General features: G+C 34.9%; 1 protein-coding gene across 4 annotated transcripts in view; it reads left to right on the top strand.

Moving 5' to 3' along the window:
* Positions 1 to 22,023, top strand: part of CDH8 (cadherin 8) — a gene marked incomplete at both ends in the record, with an annotated part of 367,179 nt that overhangs the window by 115,960 nt on the left and 229,196 nt on the right. For all 4 annotated transcript variants that reach the window (XM_080937196.1, XM_080937198.1, XM_080937197.1 and 1 more), the window contains one exon: positions 6,968 to 7,262. In XM_080937196.1, the coding sequence (XP_080793322.1) occupies positions 6,968 to 7,262 (295 nt within the window). The remainder of the gene's footprint in view (positions 1 to 6,967; positions 7,263 to 22,023) is intronic.

Below are 22,023 nucleotides of genomic sequence, written 5' to 3'. Positions count from 1 at the left end.
AGAAAATAATAAATCAGAGAGACATTTCCATGATGCACATTTGGATTGAATAGAATTGTAATATGAGTTGTAATATTAGGGATACCTGATTTTTAGTTAAAGATGTGGTATTACCTGTACATAATCTATGTCATTATCTTATTTGAGTAGAAGATGTAGTCGGAATATGCTGAAATAATTCTATCTGATAACTGTAATATGATTTTGTTCTAAACTAATATTAACAGAAATGAATTAACTCTAGATTTTATGTCTTGAATTAACTTAGCATCATAGAAAAGCCTATGATTGAGGAACAGATGTTATTTCTTAGCAATACCCATGTACAATCAGAAGAAGAACGTATGTTCTTACTCTAATTTTATTAATGACAATGGTCTCATATAAGATAATTGCATCTCAATAAAATGCATTTGTCATTCATTTTATGAATTTATTCGTGATCCTGTGCCCTTGATACACCTATTCACTCTTCCACTAACTCAGGAATCTTAGTTCCTACATTGGCTTTAAGATGCAAATACTCACTTAGAATGCCCAAGAGCTCATGTTTACTTAAAAAAGTCATTTAGGTAACTGAACCTAACTTTCCTAACTTTTCTTTTGCTTCCTTCACTAAATCACTGTGTTTAAAACAAAGTGGGAACTGTTTCTTTCTTCTTATTCATTAGCACTCAGTGAACTCCACATATTTTAATTGTGCTCCCAAAAACATGGCAGACACATTACTAACTAGGGAATACTAAGGAGAATGAAATGCAAGTGCCCACAATTTTTAAAGTATAGATGTGTCTTTTAATTGGTAGGTTTTATGAAAATATATGGAAGGCAATTAGAGTTCAGTAATGCCAGTTCTCACAATACAATGTCATCATAAGCAGCCTGGCATGATTCTACAATGGAATGCTTGATGTAAAAGACTGTGACCACCTCTGCACACTGGACAATTGGTGCATCTTCAACAAATGGAGGATTGTCCTCAGGTTTGCTGCAAAAGAAGTTAAATGCATTGGCAAAGTGCTTACCTTACAGGAAGCACTTGACATATATGCATTAGCCCTTTTAGCATTACTAAGACACAATACTTGACATAAACCACTTATGGGAGGCCAGCTTTGTTTAGACTCCTACTTTCAGAGTGTTCAGTCCATAGTTGATTGTTCTTAGGCTTGGTCAGCAACTGAAAATGATGGATGTGTGGTAGCCTGCAAGCATACCTTCAAATATTATTCCAAGTACTCTGTTTAGCAATTGTATCCTCATAATGACCAACTTCCTCCAACTAGATGCTTCTGGTAAAGTTTCCAAAACTTTCTCAATTGGTATCACCCTATAGAAAAGAATCATTCCAAGTATTAACCCACAAAGCAAACATTTGAATCCTAACAACAGAACTACAACACTAATAGTAATCATCATTCTTCTCAGGTTTTTGTTTATCTCCCAGAAAACTGATACTCAAGAGAGCAGAGACGATTTTCACAACTTTCATCTTACAATGAAGAGTGAAGGGTACATTTTCCATGCTGATTCAATGAAAAGACAATGTCTTCTTGTTCCATAGAAAACCCCAGAGTCTTACCCATCAAGGCTTATTTTCATGTGGCCTTTATTCTGCTCCAGTTAGTAAAACCAGATCCTGAGAAAGGAAACATTCACTTGTTCAGATTACTCACAACTGTGAACATTTAGTACACAGGGGATGTCTTTAGCATCACAGGCTCCTGTCAGTGGGATGAAGTGATGAATAAAATCATTGCATTAAATGTGCAGGACCTGACAGACATGTGGGAAAAAAACAGCAAAAATAGTAGCTTGTAACTCAGCTTTGCCACTACTAAGAGGCTGACTTGGAGTCCTATGTGCCCTGGCTTGTTCTCAGTTTTGTTTTTTTTTTTTTTTTTGTTATAATTTCAAGTTGCTTACATAGGTTTTCTCCATGTGTGTGCAAATAATTCATTGTAGTATCATAATATGAGACATAACACAACATTTAAAATCCATTAGCCTTTAAAATCTAATATTTTTAAAAGTCTAAATTCCTTTCTAAATGCCCAGAATTTGTTTTAAATGGGATCTCCAACCAAATCAATTTTATATGTTCCTTACTCCAAATGGGAAGACCTGAATTATTAAAAAAATAAAAATCATGCTCAAACAAGACTACAAGGTAGTAGTGTAAATCTACATTCGGCAGCTTTTCCATCAGCAGCACACAAAGTTGTACTATATGCTTAGTCCATCTTAGTTCACCTGCCACAATCCTTAAGAGACATCTACCAGTTCTGGCATCTAGAATATTCTGTGGTCTCCATGGCAAATGAGGTCACACCATCAACAGTGGCTTTTTCCATGCTCTCCATAGTGATTCGAACCCTGTCCCACAATGTTTGTTGTCGCAAGTTCTCCACAACTCAGCTGATCTTGTATCTCCAGTATAAGGACCACATGGAGACTCCACTTCATTGTCATGTTCAGCAGCCAGCTGAAGAGGTAGCACGCTCTCCTTGGACTAACTTCTAGGTACTGATCCTAAGGAACTACTTGCTTGTTTCCCAAGAAGTTTTCATCCATGCAGTACTAATCTTCTATTAATCAGAGCTGACTTTTCAGGCACAGCCTGATTAATGTTCTGAGGTTCAGTGAAGCACGTGCTTTATTTACTTCAGTGGTACTGCTCTGTGAATCACTGCTGATCCTTCAGCCTCAGCTGCTCAGCACATACAAATTCTTAGCAAATATTACCAGAGTAGTCCCTAGCCTAGTTCCAGTAGATTACATGTGACCCTTCAAAATGCCACAGTCCAAGCCTCCACATTCCCCATGTCCCTGAGCACTCATTTCTGCCAAGCTCCTACTGGAATGGTTCAATAAGAACTGGGCAGTTACTGAATTTCCAGCACAAAGTATTCCACATCCCTCTGGAAACAAAACAATAAAGATCATCATAGGTACACCTTCTTCCTTGGTAGCAATTTCTGGTCTAGTTTATTTTTTTGAGTCTGTGACAGGTATCATGACAAAAAGAACTTGACTGGGGGAGGGCTTCCTTGGCTTATCATTCCCGTTTTCACACTGTTATGGAGGGATGTCAGGGTAGGATGTCTTGAAGCAGAAGCCTTGTAACAATGCTGTTTGCTGGCTTGTTAACAAGCTGATGTGATCAGGTAAACCCTTGATTGAAGGTTCTTTAACGGGTGTTCTTACTTTGTGTCAAGTTGCTAGTTAAATGTCATAGAAGAGAATGCATATAATATTAGCTTTCTCTAGCCTATGGCAAAATAATAAAAGTTAAAGTTACTTGAAATGTTTTTAGATATATAAATTTTGTATTCTTGTGTGTGTACCTGCATGTGTGTGTATAGAGACACATGTGTGTCTTACTGCCACATGAGTAAGTCAGAGAGTAAGTTCTCACGATTGATGGCAAGAGTCTTTAGCTGCTTTGGACATTTCACTGGCCTGAGTTATTTGCATCTGTGTTGCAAACAGGTTGATGCCAGGAATATCATAGAGTTGTATAAAGTTGAAGAACTTATAGAATAAAAACAGTCTCAGCTATTTTTATATTCAATATGGCTAATTTCAATCTTTAAATATTTTTTTAGATTGATACATCAGGTTCTAAAATCAATCATGTAGATTAGTTTTTATGTCCCTAGAATAAATGAAGCCCAATTAAATCTGTCATTCTCCATTAAACAGTTTAAAAGACATGACTTATACTAATATATTTATTCTTATAAAAAGAAAACAAACTGTGCTTTTTACTTCTTTCTAATTTTTACATCCAAGTGATTTATGATACAATTTATTCATCAGATACTATTAATATCAGGAAGAAAATACACTGAAATAATTTCTAGCATAGATAACAATGAGGTCAATTTGTATGGTTTATTTGTTAATTTAAAAAAACTGTGGACAAGAATAATGCATATGAATCCCCTTGTCTCCAGAAGGGCTTCTGTGTGAACAAAGCCTGTATGAATGATATATTATTCAAATGTTCTTTTTTTAATAAAAATGCTAATGGAAATGTTAAAATGCACATAAATTAAAATGATCATAAATTAGGATTAATATCACATTAATGAATTATAATCCCACATTCATTAAGATAAAGTGGCGTTTCAATATTTGTTCTCGTTCATAAATTTAATACAATAAATGAAAGGGATACATTTTGAGATTCAATAAATATTGGATGTAATCTTATGCTTCAACTTCTAAAACTATTCAAAGGTAAAGGAGGAGATCTCAATGTATTTGGGCTCTTTGTTGCCATTTTATGTCTTTTTCATAATCTTTTCATTTATCAAAGCTCTAAATACAATTCAAATTGGAGAAGAAAGCAATAGAGCCTCTTCTTAATAAAGGGAATCCCAGGAGAACACAATGTCCTTTCAATTTGTAGTTTCTGACTACAATACACCTACTACCTTATTATTATTATTAAATTATTTTATTTTTTTATACTCCAAGAGTGGCCCCCTTCCTTGTTCCCCCTCCCTGATTTCCTCACTCCCTGCCTTTGAGACTGTGCTCCCCCATCTGCCCAATAAACCCGTCTAACTTTTACCGGCCATGCAAGAAACATCCACTTCTGTCCTTTGAGAGGCTTCTTAAGCAACTGGCTGAGTCAAATGCAGATACTTAGAGTCAACCATTGAATTGAGGCCAGGAATCAACATGGAAGCATTAGAGGGAGAATTAAAAAAGATTGCAACCCCAAAAGAAAAAAAAAATTCAATTAGCTAGGACCACTCAGAGCTCCCAGAGATTAAGCAACAGACAAACCCATGTTTTTTTTTTTTTTTTTTTTTTTTTTTTTTTTTTTTTTTTTTAAGAAACAAATACTTTATATTTCCAGGTGTAAAAAATTAGGACTGTATTTGTAAGGAAAGATGATGGGGCACCAATGAAAGGAAAACTCACTGAAAGGAAAAGTCACGGGGCACCAATGTTGTGAAAAGATAACTTCCCGGGTTTTGGCACCAATGTTAGGGGAAGGATGAAGAGAGTAAGGGGCATATGGCCCATGGAGGTGCGGCAAGGCCTGGTGATGCCTCTGGGTGGGTCCATTTTGGGAAGCCCTTCCCCCTGAGGGACCAGCCACACAATGGTATAGTACAGAATAGAGTTTATTCAGGTCATGGGAGAGTTAAGAGGGTGGTTGAGGCAGAGAGAGAGGGGGAGAGGAATAGAGGAGTAGAGGCTGGCCATGAGCACATGGAGAGGGGGGGGGAAGGGAAGGGAAATAGATGGGATAGGGGTGGGAGAGCAAGAGAGCCAGGAGGCAAGAGAGGCCAAGAGAGAGAGGAGGGGGCAAGCAGCCCCTTTTATAGTGTCATGTCACTGGGGTGGAGCATACCTGGCTGCTGCCAGGTAATTGAGGGGTGGGTTTTACAGAATCCCAACAGTATTGGTGTAAGCGGACAAGTTAAACAAAAGTATGTGCATGTAAGCATTGTGTTGCTACATTACGTGATTTATTTTACAAATGCAGCATTTGATAAAGAGTGTTCATTTATTTAGATTTGTTTCTTTTTGTTTTATGTTTGTAAATGGGTGCCTGTGCATGTGTATGTGAACATCGAACATGCATGGTGCCTTGGAGGTAAAATGGGGCCATCAGACTTCCTGGAACGGGAGTTACAGTTTGTTGTGATTGTAGCCCTATGTGGCTGCTAAAAATTGCAACTTGCTCTTCTGCAAAATAGCTCTTGACTGCTGCAACATTTCCAGAGTCCCAAATAATGTGCATTTTGAAATAAAGTTCTTCCTTTTTAAGTCAGGAGTCTTCATAGGGGGATGGACAAAGTTTTTATGGGGTAAACTACAAAGCAGAACACTCCTGAGTTTGGTTATGAACAAATTCTTAGGATTATTTTTATTTATATTTATTTTGCTCTCATGCTATGCATCTTGACTGCAGCCCCCTTTTCCTTTCACTCCTCTTCCCAATCACTCTTCTCCCCATCAGATTCATTACTTCTCCATTTATCTTCAGAAAAGAGCATGCCTCCTGGTGATATCAACAGAATACAGCATAACATTAAGGCTAGGCACATGCCTTCAGATCAAGGCTGCTGGAAGCAACCCAATAGGAAGAAAGGCTTTGTAATTCTGACTTACTGAGCACCTACAAAGGTCTGTAAGGCCAACATTTTTCTTTATATTGAAACATCAGAAAACATTGTTAAATCAGTACTCAGTGAGGTAATCTGTGATGCATCTGAATTCTTGTTGAACAGTTGCCATTTTCCATAAAGTTCCATTCATTCACTTGAAAATGTTCTCCTGTGTCCTATTCTTAATAATTATTTCCATAATATGGGAATGTTTTTTCTGGACTGTAAAAATTACTGAGAATTAAAGAAAGAAATAAAATTCTTAAGTGTACAAGTTGAATTGTTGATTTTTTCCATAAGTACAACAGCAATCAGATCAAACTATTGGCTCACTCCATTTTAATCTTATCAAATATTAAAAAGAAATATGAACTCTAAAGAGCCACATTGGCCATCTGGTTTTAATATCTCATATGAAATAATTCATTTAAAAACATTTAATAAGTTTACATTACACCTGGATAATAGGTTTTTTTTCTTTTTGCCTCATTGTACTTCATAAAAGATAGGACCTATAAGTTGGGTGCATGAGTGCGATTGGCTATGTGTATGGATAGCCAACACTACACACACAATTTTGTGCTCACTACATTTTTCATAATTTTGAAACTGTGCAACTTTACATTAAAAATGTAAGCACATTATAAAAGCCGGTCTAGATGAAGTCCACTATGCTTCATTATAATATGCTGTGAATGGAAATGTTTGCTTGGCAGAGACTGAGGAAGAAGTGTAAGATGAATTCATCTGATACCCAACCAAGAGTCAGTTAAAGTAATTCTAAAGATCATTTAGCTGTCTCCACAACTAACTCCTGCTACTTTTCATTTTAGTTACACACAGATCTGGATCCTGGAAGCAAAAAAATCAAATATATCCTATCGGGGGATGGAGCTGGCACAATCTTTCAAATAAATGACATAACCGGAGATATACATGCTATCAAAAGACTGGATCGAGAAGAGAAGGCTGAGTATACCTTAACAGCTCAGGCAGTGGACTGGGAGACCAACAAACCTCTTGAGCCTCCTTCTGAATTTATTATTAAGGTTCAAGACATCAATGACAATGCACCCGAGTTTCTCAATGGACCTTATCATGCTACTGTTCCAGAGATGTCTATTTTGGGTATGTATACTTCCAATTTCTCAGACTTGTTAAGGGTCATTTTTCAAATAGCTCCTGGCATCAGGACTGGTGTGCTGCTGGAAAAAAAATAGACATTTATTTCCCACTTATCTTTGCTCTTTTTTAAAGTTTTATTGGCTATTCTATGTATTTACATTTCAAATGTGATTCCTTTCCCCCTTCCCATCTTCCCTTCTCCTCCATTTGTTTCCATGAAGGTGCTCCTTCTCTCAATCACCCTCTCAAGCTCAGTGTTTGGCATTCCCATACACTGGGCAAACTCGCCTTCACTCCAAAGGCCTCTGGGAACACTGATGCCAGACAATGCTATCCTCTGCTACATATGATTGGTTGATATTGTTATTCTTCCCTGAGATTGCAAAACCTTTCATCTCCTTCAGTCTTTTCTCTAGCTCCTTCATTCTCTAGCTCTACTTATCTTTTATTCTTATTCTTAAATATTCTTCCTCGACGCAAGTTCCCCAGCTCAACATCTTTAGTCCCTTGATGATAGAAAATGACAGAGGGGCAGTTTTAATAATAAAATAATGATTCTTAAGTGGCACTATTACAATAGTCTCCCTTGCATTCCTGCCAAAGACAAGTATTGTTACTGTGACAGATTCCTCAAGATCTGTTCCAACATGCTAAGCTAATCCTACTAATATTTGGATCATGTTTAACTATTTGTGTATATCCTCATGTAGATGCAGTGCACACAGCCATAGGAAAACATTTAAGACTAGAGTCAATCAGATACTGGCCTGATTGAGTGGGATGAGTCTAAGGTGGACTATATAATCATTTTTATCAATGAGTTTCTTTTTTTCCCTTTTTAAAATTAGATTTTCTCTGTATTTACATTGTAGATTTATCTTTTTTTTTTTTTTTTGCTGCCAATCCCATCCTCCCTCCCCCTCCTATTACATTGATGAAGGTGTTCCCACTGGAGTTTCTCTTTTGTGACTAACTGACATTACGTTTATGACTAATACAAATCAACCCTACCACCATTCACTCACTCCTTTCACTGAATCACTGATACCTGTATTACGTCAAAAAAAAAAACAAAAACAAAACAAACAAACAAACAAAAAAAACCAATAGGCTTTTAAGAACATGATTTCAGTACCCATTCTTGTAGATCTGATTATCTTTTCTTTAACCTATACATTCAGACAAGTGCCCTCAAATCTCAGACCCCTTAACACAAAGGGAGAATTTTCATTCTTCCTGAACAAGTCAGAAGAAAGAATCCAAATTTCAAAGTGCAATGTCACTAAATACATTTTTGCACATGCAGTATATAATTTAAGTTATTTCAAATTGCATTTAAGAATATAATGGTAACAAGCAAGGCCAAATAAATTAGAGAAGGTAAAAATGATAAGACAGAAAATACCAGAAAAAATCAAACAAAAATAAATACTTTTAACCAAAGAATCTACAGCTTCATCTGCCTGTTTACGCCAATAGCATACATGCTCACAGATTTGCAACTAGAAGTCCCAAAGAAAACCAAACACAATATTAAAAACCAATATCATCATGAATCTTTATATGTCTCTGTTCCAGATTTCCACAGTTTTCTTGTGTCCTACAACTTAAAACCCCACAGAAAACCTGAAAGACTTTGCTAAAGTTTCTGTTTTCTTTCAAAATTCAAAGCAGTCTATCCTTGCATAGCTGCGGCTGACAGTAGTGCAATGTTTAAATTATTTACTAGTTCTTTAAGAATTTTGTACCAAGTGTTTTGGTAATGTTCACACATATTTCCCACCACATCCCAGATTCACCTCCTTCATTTCCACCTAACTCTGTGTTTTTTATTATTTTATTGTTTCTTTTCCTCCTGAAGACCAAAGTATGTTGTCAAATATTCTTGGTTCTGTGTTCTTTCATTTGAATATTATTGAATTCTCTGGAGATAATTTAATGAAAACTGACTTCCCCCTCTCCCAACAGTTAAGAAATCTCAACATACACTCATGTAGGGGTGGAGCTTCACGCCTCTCTTCTGTCTTCATGCTGTGATTTTACTGAGTTTAGACTTGCACGGGTATTTTGTACAATATCACGGAACCTAATAGTTCACATTTGCATCTGCCCAGCTGCATCCAAGAGGCACCAATTTTTTTGCAGCTATTTACCACCTGATAAAATATTTTGCTTCCTCTTCTTTATGATCCTGGAGCCTTTGTAGGAGGCATGTGGTATATAAAGACTATTTAGGTGTGCATATTTGTAGAGAAATCTCAATGAAACATATATTAACTTCACTCTTAGATTGAGCACTTCTAGATCAGAACCCACTGTCAGCCACTTCTAGATCAGAACCCATTGTCAGCCAATAGATAATCTCAGTAGCTTGCCTAAGAGTATACTTAAAGAGTTTAACCTTGTTAATTACTGTTTATATGTACAATGGGAAAATCTTCTATGTATTCCATAGTTTGTTTATTTTTTCATTGAGTAAAATTGTCCAAACTTCTTAGCCAGTGATTTTTTGATGGTTTATTTTTATTCGATATACTGTTCCTGAGCAGCCTATAATAAAACCACAGCTGAAACACCCATTTCAGCAGCAAATCAGAACTGATTTCAGTTCTTCATATCTTACCCATATATTTTTCCTGAAAGGATTCCATTTTATCTACTTCTTGTGAGAGGAATTCTATTTTTATTTATTTTTCTGCTCATCAAAACTGAATCATTGCTATATAGATGCCCAGAATGACACTTTGGTTGGAGAAACTTTTATGAACTTCTAGCTGTAATGTACCACTTCTTCATCAGCACCACTGTAAAAATGAAGAACACAAGCAAGTTCAAACATCTCCATCCTTCCACAGCTTTTAAATTCTGAAGCACAGGCAGGAAGTAAGAAATGGTTTGTGATTGTGCTTTCTTTTACATCTTGTGAGGTCTAGTCCTTACCCAATTTCTCTTTTTATTTAGAATTTATTAGGACAGATTAGAAGAATGGAATTATTAGCACTTTTGTGTACACAGAGCATGTTTAATTAAGTATAAACTATGAATAAGGAAACTGACTGTCCTATGCTACTTTCTGTCCCTTAAGCCTATTGCTGTATCTGTTGACAATAAATGTATCAGAGGATTCCTTTGTTGTTCATATAAGTTATTTTCCTGATACATATGCTTGGAAAATTCCATATGCCTACACAAATGACATGCAATTTTTACCTATGAAAATTTATATAAAGAATCACTACAGAATATCATGTGTATGTGTACCTCTGTGTGTGTCTGTGAGCATGTATTCTATAAGTTTTTCAACTAAAGGGATAAAATTAAGTAATCCTTACACACATGTATATTTATATGCACACATACACATATTATACATATGCACCTAAAGATTTAAGTCCTTAATATGTAAGCAGTGTTCCAAAATTTATAGAGAATTTGTTGAAGTTACTAGTACAGATTTAAGTCTAAATTCCATTTTGTTATTTTTGTGAAATATTTACAGGATAAATTGACAATTCTTTTCATGGGGATAGTAATCAATTAAGGAAGGACTCCAATGCTCAAATAGAACATAAAAGAATGCTTGAAGAGAATTCATGTACCATGATTGGTTGCTTTAGTGGTGGTAAAATGATTTATATTAATGCATTCTTTACCTTACTTTTGTGCTTTGCAATTAGTATTGATTTTAAGCTGTGGGCATCTGGTTGTTGTTAGATGGCATTTTCTTTGGTTAATGTAAGTAGAAATGTCTATGCTACTTTATTGCCGAGTATGAATTATTCCCTTCAGTTCTCATGAGGGTGAACATCAGGATGAATGTCAGCAACGGTTCCTTTCTCTTCTGATTACCACTGTTCACTGTTCTCTTTCATAGTGTGTCTTCTCAGGCTTCCCTTCTCTTTCCTTTCTTTTTTTTTTCTTTGCCACTGCATAAATGCCAGCGCTGCTCCTGTGTGCCCTCAGGAATGACAGTACCAACTGAGTGATTTCACTGAGCAAGGAGTGAAAAATAAAACTCTAATTGATAAATTTACCAGTACTTACCAGAAAAAAATGTGCTGTTTGAAAATTGCTTGCCAGTTGACAAGCTGTCAAGATAAAATACACGAATATATTTGCCCTAATTTTGTTATATTCTACAGAGAATTTCAGGATTCAGAATAATTTGCTTCTATACTAAAGTTGTATAACGATATGTGTGTCTGCCTTAATTTAATAGTAGAAAATGCAGTTATTTTTAGTTAAGATTTGCCTATATTTTTAATTTCAAATAGTCAGTATACAGCTTAATGTTATTGTGTATTGTGGTAGGGAGTTTTAAACTGTAAATGTTCGTCTGTATCTTGGCTGTGGTACAATAAATTTTCTACTTGCTTTATAAATTGATTTTGGAGTTAGTGACTTCCAAACCTGGTTTCCAATTGTGAGACTGTTAAAACTTCTAACTTAAGAACATGGCATTGGCCTCGACTATGTAGGAAGCCCTAGCTAGATAAATACTTAGAGACTATCAACCATCAACCTGCTAATTATGTGGCTCAAAAGAGAACCAATGTCCGATAAAAACAAGTTTTTTTACAGCAAAGCAATTGCTATTTCATTGTCACAATACCCTTCCATAAATTTTTGGAAGTGTAGAGAAACCTTGGTCAATAAAAAGATGTTCAATGACAATTATTCTTCACATTTATATGCTAGAATAAAATGATTTGTTTAAAAGAACAAAACAAACAAACCCAAATCCCAAAGAGTGCCAAGATGACTTGACAACAGGTAGAATTTGGACTGTGTGGTATTGTTTTATTATTATCTAGGAAGCTACAAAATACTAAATAGTAGTTCTTAAGCTTTCTAATGCTGTGGCATTTTAATATCATTTCTTCATGCTGTGATAATTCCAACCATAAAACATAAAATCATTTTCCTTGCTACTTCATAACTGTAATTTTGCTGCTTTTATGAATCATAATGAAAATATCTGATATGTAGAATATCTAATATGCAACACCTTTCAAAATGTTGTTTGATTCCCCCAAATGGGATCGAGGCCCACTGGGTGAGAATTGCTGATTAATACTACATCTATTTCTACCATCTTACAGCCAAGTAACACTCTAGTAGTGAAAAATATACATTTGAGATGTTATCCCTGAATATTATGTGTGTGTAAAACACTTCTAATTTCTGCAATAGTACTGTGATTTCAACAAAGAGATAAACTTCACTTACCTTTATTGGTTTTCATCAGAAAGCAGTATAATAATCACCATTATAAAGCCAACTATTTAAGTAAGGCAAGTGTATTTAACTTCCAACATCTGGTACTGCCTCCATCAGGTCAACCATCATGCTCTACTGATCTCTCATAAAATCTCTAGAGAATTTTGTTTATATGACACTAATAATTATGCTGAATATTTACCATAGTTAATGCTCTTTTAAGGTGAGAGAGTTTTTGAGGTCAGCATACATTGCAAATTAAATTTAAAAAAAATGTGACAGGAAAGTTGAAAAAAAAAAGAAGAACAGTTTGGAGTGAGATATTACAGTTACCAAGATAGAAATTCCTGTGGTGACTGGCAGGGTTTAATGTATTAATGGTACTGCTAATGCATTAAATTCAAATACAAAACAAAATGGATGGAGTGGACTCTGTTTCTGCTGGTGATGAAAGGAATTTTTTTTTGAAAAGTCTAGAAGATCGTCTAGAAAATATGTCTTTAAAAATCACATTCCACGGGCTTTCGGGGTTTTCCTACCAAAGATGTAATGGAAGCAACTATACTGAATGAAATTGCACAGTGGCTCCATTTAAAGAAAGAATGGTAGAGCTGTTAAGACATTCAGATGTTTTCTTCCTGGAAAAACAAAAGTATCTTTGTTGCTGTAACTATTAAAAAGAGGGTTTAACCTTTTATCAGTCCACAGACACCGCTCTAGTGTGCAGCTGAGCACACGGACTCTGTCACACAGTCTGCAAGCAGCACTTGACCCTAGGTTCCCTTCCCAGTTCTGTTGTTTCTTTCCTGGGTGGAAATGACCACTCCTGCCTGCTCCTTTTCTCCGCTGCCCTGAACAAACATCACTCCAAAGTCCGGTAGCTTCTCAAGCTGGTTTATATATTAAAATCTCAATCCAGCAACCCTTTACACAATCAGCTTACATCCAATGGACAAGGATACACACTGCCCTTCTATATGAGATAAAAGACTCATAGAATTTTTTAGAAATAATAATAACATCTTCATCAAGCTAGAGATGCACCTAGAGAAACATACATCTGCCTTTATGTCATTCCTCCTGGAATCTCCTCCTTTCCCCCTTTTTCACCTTCCTAGACTTTTCCTGCCATCACTCTTCTGTCCAATCCTATATCACCTTAACATAAATCTACAATTCTTTCTGTTTTTTCATTTGATTCTCTTCTCTTTATATTTATATAATGAATCTTTATAAAGCTGCCCCTTTATGATAAAGACTTTTAGGGCTTCTTTTGAAGAGAAGCAATTAAACACATAATATATTTGTGATCATTGTTATTTTTCATTTCAACTCAATAGGTTAAGTCTTATGAGAAAGTGCTAGGTATCAGCCAAACATCTTTGCTGAGACCCCAAAGGTTAAGATGTTGATGTCTTGTCTCCTTATCCACTATGTAATCCCTCCTATAGATTTAAATATGTACTATGATAGCATCAGCACCAAGTATAGAAACTGAATACTGACATGCATTATCTCTTAGACACAGCAACCTCATAGTTTCTCACTTATTCAAAACATGTTCTGTTGTGCTAATGAGTGACCTCTTTAGAGCCAACCATGCATGAGTCTCCATTACTATAAGTTTTCTGTAGTCTTAGCTTTCTTGATGTGGTTTTAATGTTTTACAAATAAGAAACATATTTAATAGCATTTCTGGGGTGTTGTCAGCTATTTATTTGATTGAATGCAGAATATGCCTTTTGATAACACTTTCCAAGATAAGGAAACACTGACTTCTGTGAGGTGCCCTATTTTTTTCCATTATCAGTGACAATAACTTTGATCACTGTGCTGAAGAGGTACCAAATGTGAATCTATTCTTTTGTTTTGTTTATGTGCTCAAATGCACTGAGTCCTCATAAATATCTTATTTGTCATCAAACTAGAAACACAAAATTTTAGCATCAATAAGTTTCATGGCTGAATTAATTAGTAATGCATGAGGAAATGCAATCAGGAATTTTTTTTTCAATTCTCTTCAGTGACAATATTACATTATGTGACATACTAGTGACATTACAGGTAAAACATTCTTTACTTCTTGCTTATTTACTTATGAATGTATTCAAACTAATATGGTGACTTAGATGTGTGTTTTATCTAATACATCATTAAAGTTATTTAAAAATATTTACTTTAATGCTTGGCTTATCTTCAGCAAGAATATGCTATGATCTTGTAGCTGATCCTGATTTTTTTTCTGCAACTTTTTCTTTCTTGGCCAAGATAGAATTGAAATTTATTTTGTCCATTTAGTCAGAGAATTAGAATTTTTTATAAAATAAGCAATTACCAAAATCTAGATTGTACTGTTATTAATTGTTGTGAGAAGAGGTCTTTAGTCCAGTGAAGGCACTTTTCCCAGTTTAGGGAAATGCCAAAACACTGAAGTGGAGAGGGTGGTTGAGAGAGGGAACACCTTCATGGAAGTAAGGGTAGGGAGAGGAGAGAATGGAGGGAAAGGGGATAGCATTTGAAATAAAAATACAGAAAACATTCAATAAAAATTTTAATTAAAAATCTTTTATCAAAATTCATGAACAAAGAGGATCTGAGAAATTTTGGGGGGCAATATATTATACTTACACACACACACACACACACACACACACACACAACCATGTGCGCAAGAGCACACACACATATTTTACACATTTGTACAGGGTTAAATTGTGTTTCTAAAACTCATAAATTGAGAGAATAAGTTTATATAGACAGAAGATATTCATGTATATTATTAGTTGACTTCATATCATATTGTGTTACATATAAAAACAACTAACTATATCATAAAAAGTATGCAAAGATATAGATGTGCCAAGAGTAAGCCATATACAGGGAGAGCTGAAAGCATGAGTTGTGCTATCAAGAGTTAATAGGTAGTTAGAAAGGACATGATAGGACCACCCAGAGAAACAATTGCTTATAAACACAATGATGTCAGATTCTACAACTATAAAAAGTGAATTTCTGTCCTTTTCAGCACTAGAAATAGAAGCAGGAAAGTATGCATCAGTATTTTTATCTATATCTATCTATATTACCATACTGTTATTATATAATAGATGTATGATAGTTGTATTTAGAATATATATTAAAGGAACACTTGAACAATCTCACACAAAAACCTTCAGACATCTTCTTGAACTTGAAAGAAGGAAGGAAAAAAAGAAAGAAACAAACAAACAAAGAAAAGTCACTTCTCACTAAAAGAAAAAATACAAAAATAGATTGATTGCAAAAAGTTTACTGCATTTGACAATTTCTGAATTTAAGTTGAGCTTATATTGTTATTTTGGCCCTTAAAATATTAACACAATTTTTTCTTATTTCATAATATTTGCATTTCAGACATCTATAGGATCATCTAATTCATTGTTTTCAAAAAAATCTGTATCCATACAGCAACTTTACACAATAAAGGTATTATTAAAAGACACATTTAATGAGACTACATTTTGTTTCTATGCAAGGGCACATGACAGATTAGCATGCAACTAAATAGAGAAATTTGTCATTTCTAGGAAGTGAATTCAAAAATCTACTGACCTCAGCTAGAATGTGTTAGGTTATTAATTTTTTATTGATCAGTGCATGTTGTAGCCCCAAATAAAGTTTGTATCAAAAGTACTAACTGCAAGGATTCACACCATTTTTTTCATAATTAAGGGAACATAATATGCTCAAAAGATCAAAGGATGCTGTGTCCTTACAAACTGTCGAAAGCTTCTGCACTTATTTTTATAATAGTGAGTGTGTGGCTAAATCTGTGATCTTTCTCTCTCTGAGCAATCTCTTTAAGAATCTGGCAGCATTGTTTCCTAAAGGAATGTTGCAAAGTAAAAAGGGGGAAAACACATCTTGATGGGTCTGATTATATTTTTTGCCAGCTTTGATTCAGAGAGATGAGCAAAATTGAAATTCTTTAGGAAAACATGGGCAGAAAATCATGAGGAATGAAATAAACAATTTCAAAGATATCCAGCTGGTGTACCTGATGTGAATAGCAATAACAGCTGTAATTTCCAAACCTCAGGACAGAGTGAACATTCCATTTCTATTTGCATAAAGAGGCTAAGTCTTCATTAAGAATGTGGAAATGGCATAATACCTGTACACACACACACACACACACACACACACACTCACACCAAAAGACAGAAGACCGGGAAGGAAGCAAAATAGCAAGCAAAGTTTGTAACATTCACATGTATATCTGCAAATATATGCATGCACACATAAGTATTATTTAAACATATGCAATCCAATATTAAGTTCTAAATTATTTCTTCTGTTTAAGTAGCTCTTCCACAGAGATTCAAGAATAAAGTATGTGCTATCCATGACATTATTTCTCTTAAAACATTCTAGTCTCTCAAGAGGTATTAGGTTATTTCTCCATGATGGATAAAACCAAACTTGATAAAAATAATGAGACTATAAACATTGTTTATTTTTATAAATTTGTAATAGGAGTATCTTGAGTCACCATTCTCTGAACTAATATGCTTCCAAAACTGCCTCAAGTACAAGGTGACAGATTTTAAAAAACTACTGGATAGGAGAAGCATACAGTTCATCCTTAATATTATCTGTAGAAGAATTTTCAGTATTTTTCTTTTTACCTTTTACATCGTTAAACTCCCACTGCTAAACTTTTTTAGATTTTAAAGTCCATGTTCCAAACTTTAGTTCATAATATGTAATCAAACACAGCAAGATGAATTTAGGAGATTTTCATTCTGCATTTCCTAGAAAAACTGCTTTCCTGTAACTTTGAAAACAATCGTAACTACAATTTATCAATTAGTTCTAGCCCTGGCCAACAGCTTTACATACACTCTTGTTTCTAGATACATATCCATGTGATATTACATGTTTTTAGTAGGTATTTTCCCCTTTTGTTGGTTGTGTTTACAAGTTTAAGTAGATGAATTTTCACTAAAAATTGTCTAATACATTTCATAAGAATGACATAATAACAAGAAAACTTGAAATAAAATGCTCATGTTGCTTTTGTTTTATGTAAGAAAATGTGATACAACACACACACACACACACACACACACACACACACACACACACACACACACATGTCCAACAAATTAAATCTATAGAAAACAGATTTTTGAATCCCTGTCTGTATTTCTGTGGTGAACTATGATTGTCCCTTTGAAAGATTTATTGACTTCCTTTGGTTTAGAAGCCCGTTCCTCTGTTCACAGTTTTACTGTAATTTGACTTAGACCTTTAAAAGAGTAAAACTAAATTAAAGACTTGACTCAGGATTAACAATATCCATGTGTACAGGCAACACTGATGACATAGCTCTACATGAGCCATATCATCATGTCAACCTTTCTAGGGAGCAAATAAAGCCAGTTTTTCGAGGTTCGTGCAGAGCAGTATCCAATGACTATAATTGGTTTCATTTTTCTCTTATATTTTGATTTTTTTTTGATGCTGTGCTACTTGGTAAAATGTGTATAAATTGTAGTTATCTTAATGTTGATTCTTTATCTCTCTGAAAAATATAGATCTAATTCATTGACATAGCAGTTCTAGAAATGTTACGTTATCAATGTAGCACCTGAATTTACAATACATGAAAAACTCTTCTAAGGCCAAAACTTCATCCATGTCAACTCTGAGCCTTCTAAATGGCATAAGATACCTACTGATTTGTTGGTTCTTGGAGTAATGAAACCAGCAAAGCTGTATTTAGGACAGAATCATATTTCCCAAGAAGTTTATGACAGGGAGATGAGTTTGACAACACAGATGAAGTTCTACTCAAACAGTCTATGGATCAGGTTTTCTTTTGGAATTCTTTTGTGTAATTTTAATTATAATGTTTTCATTTGTGTACATGTGTGAACTTATGTGATTTTATTCTTGTTTTCTGCATGGGTACTGAAGAAAATATCCGATCCTCTGCTTATGGGTGATGGGAGCTGAACCCTTGTCCTCTGAAAGTCAGGGAATGTTCTTAACCATGAATTCATCTCTGTAAACTTAGCTTGGCCACTTTGTCTTTAAATAGAAATTTGTATTACAAGACAAAACATGTGTATTTATTATACAGAGGGTATTCAGGATGCTTTTGTGTCTAGAGCTCTGTAACTTGGCACCAATTCTCATAGTGTATTTCAGGATTATTTTTATTTGTTCCAAAGGGATTCTAAAAATTCATGAATTAAGAGGATTTGGAGAAGGACAGCTCAAAGAGTCAGCTTTTTCCCAAATTTGTCTGGAAGGAAAAATGAGTCAGCTGCATGTCAGGGCAGCACTAAAGCCTACATCTGTGAAATTCTAAAATCTTGGCTGAAAATGAGTATCAGACACCACTGCCAATATGTTTTTGACATACTCACTCAAAAACCTTGCCTCTCATAGTCATGGAGGTTTTGTAGAGTCTCTCTTAATATAAATACACATTATTTCTTTAAATTTAATATCCAATTTTGGTACAAAAATTAGGTCCAAGTGTTTTGTTTCTTCAGTTGATTAGCATTCACACTTTTTTTTTTTTTTTTTTTTTTTAGTTTTCAGGTATAATTTTATTGTCTTCTCTCTCAGAAGCTTCATGTAGAGAAAATAACATTACTGATTTATTTGACATAGGCAACCAGTTAATAGATAAGATTAATAAAGAAGATATTCAAGCTGTTAAATGAATGAAAAGTACAGATAGCTATGTAGGCTTATGGAGAAAGGGATTTAAAATAGGCTGCATGTCTTCTTACCATGTGATTAGTTATTCTGACAAAAGACAAAATATAGTTACTCTCAAGAATGTGAGAGAAAGCAAATGGATTCTGGGTAATGTATGCACTATGCCTTTCTCATTCTTCCAGGATGGACTGGCATCCTTTGTTGACTCAGCTTCACAGTCAGCAGAACCACACTTGTGCCATTCCTGGAGAAGATTGTGTTCTGTTTCATTCTGTTAGAAGCCCAACAAGAGGAGCCTTTATATCTCTGTCAGCTCCCTCAGAGCTCATAATTGAACACCCATTGTGATTCTTTACAAATAACAAGTGTAGGCTGAGTTCAGAAACGACATTGGGGTCACTGAGGGAGATCAACAAATAAAGTTAAAGGCTTTGGAGTTGGAAAGATGGCATGGCAGTGAAAAGCACTTGCAAAGAACCTCAGTTTGGCTCCTAGCATCCATAGGACAGTTTACAGTCCAAAGGGATTAAATGCCGTCTCTTGCCTTCTGCAGACACTAGGCACACTTGTGGTACACACAAACATGTCCATTTGTAAACACATGTACATAAAACAGATATAAAACTTTATTAAAATGTTAAAATCTTCTGTAATAATAATGTGTTTACAATCCAGAGCAATGCTATTAGTTTAAGGCTAGGATAATAAAGAACTATTCCAGAATTCAACAATAATTAATATTAAAAAGTGAGAGCAAATTCTATTCCAACTACCTTAATTTTGAGAACTTCTATGGCTCTTTCCTTTTTCAATTGAGAAAACAGGGGCAGGAGCTGCAAATATCTTCATCACTGTGTATACTCATCTGCCCAGTATGTAAAGTTGGAGATTCCCTACAATGTCTTGTTTGAGGGATCATTTTGATGTGAACAGTTTACTTAGTAGTTTTAAGACTAAATCATTGTTTTATTTAGCTAAAAGCTTTGTTGCTTTCTGTGGCTAAATCGTATTTCATAGTGGCTGTTAACATAGTTTATTTTGAGAGACAATGACATTATTTCCAGGTCTTTTGTGATTTTGAGAGGACAGCACAACTAAACTACTGCAACATATATGTAGTCAGTTTTGTTTACAAGCACATTTCCATAACATTTTGCTTTTATATAAACTCCTAACTCATTCTTGGGTGTGTGACTCTTAGGGTATGGTAAGATGACACTCAGCTTTCTGAGAGATGTCAAAACTGCCTTTGAATATGCTTGCATCTTCCTCATTTATACCAACATGGATGTGACTTCTTGTTCCTGTAAACATTCAATGAATTGCTATTTTCTGCTTGAGGATTTTTGGTGATACTTTTGTAATGGTATCATATTGTGTATGTTTATGTTTATGTTTATGTGTATGTGTATTTGTATGTTTATTCATATATGTATATGTATATGTACATGTATACATATATGTATATGTATACGTATATGTTTACATTTACATTTATGTTTATGTTTATATTTAGTTTCTTAATGACATAATACTAAATATTATTTTGTTGGGTGAAAAGTGTTTCTCTTTTAATCCAGTATATTCTGATTATGGCTTTGTGCCCTTCCTTTCTCCCAGATCCCCTTTACCCTCTTTGATTGCTCATCCTGTGCCGTCCCGATTTCCTTTAGGAGGTTTATTCCAAAAGATGTGGCCTGTACTTGAGGGTGAGATATGTTCTTCTAGCTGGGCTTCTTTGTCAGTGGAGAGGTAGTACCTATGCTATCAGAGACTTGAAGTTCCAGGCTGGAGGGATACCCAGTGAGCCACTATCAACTCAGCAGAGCAGGCAGGGGTGGGGGAAAGAGTTTCTCTTATATCCTCTTCCACACAGTACCTTGACCCATGAGAAGAGAAATTTGATAAAAATAACACACACACACACACACACACACACACACACACACACACACACACATACATATACATAGGGTTGAGAGTTTTAAAGTTCCTCACTCTCTGCACCTTGTCCATGTGTGAGTCTGCATTAGCTCCCAAATACTTCAGGAGGAAGCTTTTCTGAAGAGGCTTGAGTGTAGACACTGATATATGGGTATAGCAAAGTGTCATTAGGTATAACATGACTGTGATGTTCCTTCAGCAGATTAGTAGTATTTGCTTTAACCTTGGGCCTCTGGCCTGTGTCTACTACTAGCAAGGCAGGAAAAACATAGCTGTCTTGCCAACCCTGGTGATGAAGCTGAAATAATATAAAATAAAAAGAGGCGGCAAGGGCATGATATCCATCTTACTGGGCTCTTGAAGGAAATTTACCTGCCCTTGAACTAGAAAATGAGTTACAAAGAAGAAAATGTTTCAGTTTTTCATGAAGTCTAAATCTGCAGTCTTAAACCCACTTTTTAAATATGTATTCAAAGATCTTATTAATGGAGGTAAAATAAACTACCATGTTCTTGTGCTTTTTTTCTTTAAGAAATTACCATGAAAGACAAAATGAGAGGATAGATACTGAAAACAGAAACAGTCATTCCTAAATATGACTTTAATGCTCTTTTCCCTCACTCTGAATACTCTGAATACTGATCATCAACAAAGGTTTACTTTTCTTCCATCTTCAAAACAAAACAACAAAAATTTAAACACCTAGTTCTGCATAAATTTGAGATTTTCAGATGCCATTAGGTGACAGTATAAAATATAAGACCTCTCCAACACGTTCATGCATGGAAACAAGTTATACTGTCAAAATCAAATTAAAAAAAAAAAAAGAGGGCCAGTGTTTGACTTCAGAGCTGTGCATACTGAAATCTATTCTGGACAAACA

Source organism: Micromys minutus, assembly GCF_963924665.1.
Source record: "Micromys minutus genome assembly, chromosome: 24".
NCBI lineage: Eukaryota > Metazoa > Chordata > Mammalia > Rodentia > Muridae > Micromys > Micromys minutus.
Note: the sequence above shows the minus strand (reverse complement) of the source record. Positions and strands in the feature narration are given on the sequence as shown.